This window comes from Oncorhynchus gorbuscha, unplaced genomic scaffold, assembly GCF_021184085.1.
Source record: "Oncorhynchus gorbuscha isolate QuinsamMale2020 ecotype Even-year unplaced genomic scaffold, OgorEven_v1.0 Un_scaffold_1185, whole genome shotgun sequence".
NCBI lineage: Eukaryota > Metazoa > Chordata > Actinopteri > Salmoniformes > Salmonidae > Oncorhynchus > Oncorhynchus gorbuscha.
The window spans coordinates 137,501-145,595 of NW_025746042.1; the positions used below are offsets into that span (position 1 = coordinate 137,501).

At 47.0% G+C, this 8,095-nt stretch overlaps 1 protein-coding gene across 1 annotated transcript in view; it reads left to right on the forward strand.

Annotated features, from left to right (window-relative positions):
• The window catches only part of LOC124021727 (extracellular serine/threonine protein kinase FAM20C-like), an 89,014-nt gene extending 81,765 nt beyond the window's left edge, over positions 1-7,249 (forward strand). The window contains 7 exon segments of the mRNA XM_046336848.1: positions 1,384-1,499; positions 4,208-4,388; positions 5,510-5,619; positions 5,738-5,819; positions 6,310-6,369; positions 6,833-6,933; positions 6,936-7,249. Coding sequence (XP_046192804.1) covers positions 1,384-1,499; positions 4,208-4,388; positions 5,510-5,619; positions 5,738-5,819; positions 6,310-6,369; positions 6,833-6,933; positions 6,936-7,117 — 832 coding nt within the window. The 3' untranslated portion in view covers positions 7,118-7,249.
• The last annotated feature ends 846 nt before the right edge of the window (positions 7,250-8,095 follow it).

Below are 8,095 nucleotides of genomic sequence, written 5' to 3' on the forward strand. Positions count from 1 at the left end.
AGAGGGGTAGAGTAAAGGGATGAGAGTGGGGAGAGGGGTAGAGAAAGGGATGAGAGTGGGGAGAGAGAAGGAGAGGGGTAGAGTAAAGGGATGAGAGTGGGGAGAGAGAAGGAGATGGGTAGAGTAATGGGATGAGAGTGGGGAGAGAGAAGGAGAGGAGTAGAGTAAAGGGATGAGAGTGGGGAGAGAGAAGGAGAGGGGTAGAGTAAAGGGATGAGAGTGTGGAGAGAGAAGGAGAGGGGTAGAGTAAAGGGATGAGAGTGGGGAGATAGAAGGAGAGGGGTAGGGTAAAGGGATGAGAGTGGGGAGAGAGAAAGAGAGGGGTAGAGTAAAGGGATGAGAGTGGGGAGAGGGGTAGAGTAAAGGGATGAGAGTGGGGAGAGAGAAGGAGAGGGGTAGAGTAAAGGGATGAGAGTGGGGAGAGAGAAGGAGAGGGGTAGAGTAAAGGGATGAGAGTGGGGAGAGAGAAGGAGAGGGGTAGAGTAAAGGGATGAGAGTGAGGAGAGAGTAGGAGAGGGTAGAGTAAAGGGATGAGAGTGAGGAGAGAGAAGGAGAGGGGTAGAGTAAAGGGATGAGAGTGAGGAGAGAGAAGGAGAGGGGTAGACAAAGAAAGAAGATGAGTATGAGAGAGAAGGAGAGAGAGAGGGTGGGGGGGTAGGAGAGGCGAGGAGAGGAGCGAGGGAGAAAGAGAAAGGGAGCAGGAGAGAAAGAAGGAGGAGTTCCAGTGTCTCAACCCAGTGTGGTTTGAATGACCGGATGCTGAAGTTCAATAAACAGAACCTTAAAAGCCATTGAAAGGAGCGAAGGGATTATACTCTAAAATAGATGAATTATTAATCATATTTCACACGCACGAGCAGGAAGAAAGAGGCCCGTACACACACACACACTCCACCGTTGACACTTTGGATTGAAAATCATTCCTGGCTTCTCCCTGGAGCAGGAAGAAAGAGGCCCGTACACACACACACACTCCACCGTTGACACTTTGGATTGAAAATCATTCCTGGCTTCTCCCTGGAGCAGGGAATTGTGTCCTGTTTTTTATGGCATATCATTTACAGATGTTTATTTGTGATAATAGTTATTGATGATGTTGTGAGGAAGAGTATTCCATCATGGAGCCCTTATAGAAGAAATAAAATAAGGTATGAAAGGCCCTAAAACTCTTCTATCTCATCAGCATGTGGTTCCATACACAGTGTGTTTATGACATCACCATGGCTTGTAGAACAATGGTGTCATATATATTATCTCTTGTGGGATCAGTAGTGTTATTGAATTGACTTCTTTTCCTGGGTTTTCTAATGGGATAAATCCAGACATCGACATTATGTTTCACACTGATCTTGATATATGTATATCTATGGTCTCTTCCCTCAGGATCCTAGACTTCCGGAGAGTGCCCCCGGTGGCGGGAAGACTGGTCAACATGACCAGGGAGATACGGGATGTGACCAGGGACAAAAAGCTCTGGAGGACTTTCTTCATCTCCCCAGGTAAACACACTGTTACGACGTTCTGACAACGATCCCACAACATTCCCACAGACTACCTACGGAGTACGGCAAACTCAAAATTTAGATTCGATATTTATTTATTGTCTGTTCCTTAAAGATAAGTTATTCCCACTATGGTAAGTGTTACTATGTGATCCTAGCTACAGCAGTAGTTGACAGACAGACAGACAGACAGACAGACAGACAGACAGACAGACAGACAGACAGACAGACAGACAGACAGACAGTAGACAGACAGAGAGTCAGACAGAGAGTCAGACAGACAGACAGACAGACAGGATAGTCAGACTGGCTACGTAGATTAAAACTCTGGTTCCTAGCTACTGTGTAGGTCTGTAGAGGAGTCAGACTGGCTACTTAGATTAAAACTCTGGTTTCTAGCTACTGTGTAGGTCTGTAGAGGAGTCAGACTGGCTACTTAGATTAAAACTCTGGTTCCAAGCTACTGTGTAGGCCTGTAGAGGAGTCAGACTGGACATTTATATTTACCTCTAGTCAACAGTAGTATATTGTGTATTAACTATGCAGTATCCAGCTTAGTTGAGTTTATTTGCAGGAACTACACAAAAAACACAGAATCTCCAGGGAGTCCCCCAAAAAACACACACACACACTTCAAAACACTTTCTGAAAACAAGCAAACTGCAAAGCACAATAATTCACCAGAAAGACTCCTATTTAGAGGCTGGATCCTAGTCCTCCCCTAACAAGGAGTCCCATAAATAATTCCCTTTAGTTTAGTGGTTCAGTGGTGGAGAGGAACACAGACAGACAGACAGACAGACAGACAGACAGACAGACAGACAGACAGACAGACAGACAGACAGACAGACAGACAGACAGACAGACAGACAGACAGACAGACAGACAGGCAGGCAGGCAGACAGGCAGACAGACAGACAGACAGACAGACAGACAGACAGACAGACAGACAGACAGACAGACAGACAGACAGACAGACAGACAGACAGACAGACAGACAGACAGACAGACAGACAGACAGATAGTCAGTCAGATAGACAGAGTCAGACAGACAGACAGACAGACAGACAGACAGACAGACAGACAGACAGACAGGCAGGCAGGCAGGCAGGCAGGCAGGCAGGCAGGCAGGCAGGCAGACAGACAGACAGACAGACAGACAGACAGACAGACAGACAGACAGACAGACAGACAGACAGACAGACAGACAGACAGACAGACAGGCAGGCAGGCAGGCAGACAGACAGACAGACAGACAGACAGACAGACAGACAGACAGACAGACACTGAACACACATCTGTCAGAGGTAACCTAATCATCCTCATAGATGAGTTGTTAAAGCTCTTGTCCAACAGACGGACAGAACAATCTCAAGCCCTCTGTCTGTTACTTGTCCTTCATTCAGTCCTTTCAATCCCACTACATGAACTAGAAGTAGACTGGTTTGAAAGGGACTTAGCAAAGAGGCCCTTTACATGAAATTGGAAGTTCAGTATGTTACAAAATAATATTTGATGGTTCCCCACCCAGACATGAGTTGGTGGCTAAAGTTAGTTACATTTTGTAGTGGCTCTTTCAAGAAAACCCAACAATGGATTCCAGTTTCTCCTGGCCCATAGACTAAGTAACAATGTGAGGAACCATCTAAGATTAAGTTGTAAAATAATGAACTTCCCCTTTAATGTAAATGGCCGTTGCTGAGTTCTGGACTTCTAAAACCTGTCTTCAGACTGTCTGTTAGATCCCCATGCAGCCCAGTGAACAGCTATGTGGAATAACAGAGACCATTCTATCTGACAGGAGATTACTGCTACACTCAGACAGTTTGCTGGCTCAGCACTCGCCTCCCTACCTCTCTGAACCCAAGATTAAGAAACCAATACCAGTCTGGCTCGACAACACCCTGCCAGCTTCCTCTCTATACCTCTCTATCTGTCTATCTGTCTCTCTGTCTGTCTGTCTGTCTGTCTGTCTGTCTGTCTGTCTGTCTGTCTGTCTGTCTGTCTGTCTGTCTGTCTGTCTGTCTGTCTGTCTGTCTGTCTGTCTGTCTGTCTGTCTGTCTGTCTGTCTGTCTGTCTGTCTGACTATCTGTCTCTCTGTCTGACTCTCTGTCTGTCTATCTGTTTCTCTGTCTGACTCTCTGTCTATCTATCTGTCTGTCTGTCTGTCTGTCTGTCTGTCTGTCTGTCTGTCTGTCTGTCTGTCTGTCTGTCTGTCTGTCTGTCTGTCTGTCTGTCTGTCTGTCTGTCTGTCTGTCTGTCTGTCTGTCTGTCTGTCTGTCTGACTCTATCTATCTGTCTGTCTGTCTGTCTGTCTGTCTGTCTGTCTGTCTGTCTGTCTGTCTGTCTGTCTGTCTGTCTGTCTGTCTGTCTGACTGACTATCTGTTTCTCTGTCTGACTCTCTGTCTGTCTGTCTGTCTGTCTGTCTGTCTGTCTGTCTGTCTGTCTGTCTGTCTGTCTGTCTGTCTGTCTGTCTGTCTGTCTGTCTGTCTGTCTGTCTCTCTCTCTGACTCTCTGTCTTTCTATCTGACTCTTTGTCTGTCTATCTGTCTGTCTGTCTCTCACTCTCTCTCGCTTTCTCTCTCCCTTCTCTTTCTCTCAACTTCATATTTCTCGCCCCCCCCCCCCCCACACACTGTCCCCCTCTCCCCTTCCCATGCTCCCCTGCTGCCATCTAAAACCCTGTGTTTTCCTCTCTCCCCAGCCAATAACATTTGTTTCTACGGCGAGTGCTCCTACTACTGCTCTACTGAGCACGCTCTGTGTGGGAAGCCAGACCAGATCGAGGGTTCTCTGGCTGCCTTCCTGCCAGACCTGGCCCTGGCCAAACGCAAGACCTGGAGGAACCCTTGGAGACGATCCTACCACAAACGCAAGAAAGCAGAGTAAGAGACAGACACTCCTTCCACAAATGCAAGAACATGCATATACCCTTATAGAGAACAAGGAAGCAGAGTAAAACACACAGCCTTTACCCTTTAAGAGAACCAGGAAGAAGATTAAAACACACAGCCTTTACCCTTTAAGAGAACAAGGAAGCAGAGTAAAACACACAGCCTTCCATAACTGTGGATCCTTAATATATAAGGTCACTTCACACCCCCTGATTACCCAGAGTTCACTGGGGTTCACCAGATGACACCTCATTACAGAAGGTGCCATGGCATGCCTTATCAGGAAGTGACTCAGCAGGAACAACCAGTACTCTAAGGAACACATTCTCCAGACCCCCACCTCTGATAAAAATAGGTAGATTGGTGTTGCAGGAGAAGTAGCAGCTCATTATAAACTGAGTTAGTTGCCCCGGGAGACAGGGTCTTCTCTCACTTCCATGTTCCTGTGTTCTTTGATTACGTCAACAGAGTCCAAAGAGAGAACATGGAATGACTCCATCTACTTTCTTTGATACTTTCACTGTCTCTCTATCTGTCCATCTCTGCCTTTCACTGTGTCACTGTGACTTCATGTCTTTCACTTGATTTGTCACTGTGACTTTCTTACTCTCCTTTTTTACTTCTCACACCTTGTCTCCTCCCCTGTCTCAACCTCTCTCTACCCCTCTCTCTCTTTCCCCTCTCCCTCCCCTCTCTCAACCTCTCTCTACCCCTCTCTCTCTTTTCACTCTCCCTCCCTTCCACTCTCCTTCTCTTGTCAAGTTGCTGTGTGTCTCCCTGCTCTGCTTTCGAGCAGCAGGGGTCTGTCCTTAACAACACACACACACATACACACACACACATCATGGCTCGACAGGAAGGGAGGGGAGCTGCCAAAAGGGACCAAACAAAGCCTCTCACACTCACATCTAAATGTCACTCTCTCTCTCTGTGTGTGTGTGTGTGTGTGTGTGTGTGTGTGTGTGTGTGTGTGTGTGTGTGTGTGTGTGTGTGTGTGTGTGTGTGTGTGTGTGTGTGTGTGTGTGTGTGTGTGTGTGTGTGTGTGTGTGTGTGTGTGTGTGTGTGTGTGTGTGTGTGTGCCCGCGTGCCCATGTGATTGGTTGTCTGGTCAGGTGGGAGGTGGACCCAGACTACTGTGACGAGGTGAAGCAGACTCCTCCCTATGACCGTGGTTCTCGTCTGCTTGACATCATGGACATGACCATCTTTGACTTCCTCATGGGTGAGGACAGAAGCTCCATTACACGCTATTCCCTCCACTGCACCCTATTCCCTATATAGACATTGTTGGTGAATAGGGGTCCTCTATGTATATTAATGTTGTTTACCTCTGTATCCAGGTAACATGGACCGGCACCATTACGAGACTTTTGACAAGTTTGGAAACGAGACCTTCATCATCCATCTGGACAATGGAAGAGGGTGAGGAGAAAACACAACACATCTCAACTCCTTTGATCTGTTCTCCAGACAGCTGGTCTGATTTGTCACGTAGCCTTCTAAAACTCTCTTTCATTAACTTCAGTTCTGAGTTGTTACACGAAGCAACAGCTCAAAGCAAAGGCATAACAAATGTTTTCAAGGTATTTTTAATGTCTGAGGTATGCGGTGCATTTCAGAATCAAGCTACAAAGGCATGTGGCAAAACTCTCAGTCCCTGACTGTCACACTCAATGGCAAGGGAATGTGAGTGGAATGTTGAATGAGAATAGAATGTTCAGGACTCTGCAGCTTTCAGTAGGATGACTTCTTCACTGATCCTGAGAGAGGTGCTGCTGTTGGTGACTGTGAGACAGACTGTGAGGAACACAGACCAAGGTGTTGTATTATCAGCCAGTAAGTGGTGTTGCTTGGCTCACCTCTCTCCTCTCCTCTATTTTCTGCTCCTCTCTCTCTCTCCTCTTCTTTGCAGGTTTGGGAAACACTCCCATGACGAGCTCTCCATCCTGGTGCCTCTGAGCCAATGCTGCAGGTCAGTACCTTTACCTCTCTCTCTCTCTCTCTCTCTCTCTCTCTCTCTCTCTCTCTCTCTCTCTCTCTCTCTCTCTCTCTCTCTCTCTCTCTCTCTCTCTCTCTCTCTCTCTCTCTCTCTCTCTCTCTCTCTCTCTCTCTCTCTCTCTCTCTCTCTCTCCCTCTCTCTCTCCTTCTTTCTCTCTCTCTCTCTCTCTCTCTCTCTCTCTTCTCTCTCTCTCTCTCTTCTCTCTCTCTCTCTCTCTCTCTCTCTCTCTCTCTTCTCTCTCTCTCTCTCTCTTTCTCTCTCTGTCTCTCTCTATAATTAGTGCATCCCTTTTTAAGAAGTCCATCTAATGTAAGACCTCTTGCCTCTCCCCCTTCCTCTCTTCACCCGCCCTTCACCTCCACTCCCTCTCTCCCCTCCTCATCCCCTTCCTCCCTTCCCCCTCCCCTCCCTCTCTCCCCTCCTCCCCGTCCCACAGAGTGAGGAAGTCGACCCACTTGCGTCTGCAGCTGCTCGCCAAGGAGGAGTACCAGCTGAGCCGTCTGATGGAGGAGTCCCTGCTGCGTGACCGCCTCCACCCCACCTCATCCAGCCCCACCTGGAGGCCATGGACCGGAGGCTGCGCCTGGTGCTCCAGGTCCTGGCTGTCTGCGTGGAGAAGGAGGGCTACAGTAACGTGGTGGAGGTGGACGACCACCACTGGGCCAGAGAAACCAGAGGGGGCAGGGACACAGCCACCCACAGGAACCCAGGGCACAGGTAGTGAGGCCTGGCTAGGAAGAGAGGGAGATGGGGGGTGGAGGGGTGGTACCCCTGGTTCTCCCGCTTCTCCCCATCCTGGACCTCCAAAGAAACTACCGTTGATGGTGAACCAACCATGGGTGTCTGGTCTCACGGAGAGACTGACTGGATCCTGTGACTGTGCGGGAGCCGCCATTTTGAATTCAGTGAATTCCGAGACTTGCCGTCAATGCCTCTATGGAACCTCCCATGTACGTGTGTTTATATATAGGTACTGTTGGTCCACAGATATAGCAGTGAGCTGAGGAGAGAAGAGGCCTGGTCTTTGCTAAGTACCAATGTTTTATTACTTCTCTTGGACATGATAAATAGGGACCATTTTGATTTTACTTTGTTGGTTTTCTTATTTTATTTTTGGGGGGTTGTTTGAATGCGAAGGCTATCATTGTTTGTTCGGGTTAGCGCTAAGCTAGCTACAGTATATTTACACAACCAAATGAGATTTTATTTTAACAAGTTAAAATGTGGTTTGAGATTAATTTATGCACAGTACCTGGAGGAATGGAATAGAAGGTTTATAAAGCTTTCATTTTAAAGGGAGAGTATGAAAAGAATATAGTATATTATTTATAATGAATGTCAGTGTGACCGTTATTTATCAGTTGCCTCCAATTTCAACCCATCACTATCTCTGACTTTGTTTATAGGCCTCCATTACTATGAGACATTATACAAGAGGCTGTTTACAGTACAGAAAGTACCTGGTATTTACTAAGAAATTACATGGTAAAATGGTAATTGTACAGTAATAACCCATTAATTACTACATAAAGTACTCATTTGGTACTTTGGGATTCAAAAAAGCATTTAAATATACACCATTTTGATCCAGGTAGTTCCCAATTGTGGTGAATTTTAAGCATAAAGTATAGTAAAAGCCCCAGCTAGAACTCAGTGATGCCACGTAGTTTCCTAATAAGTACCACCTAAATACCTGTCG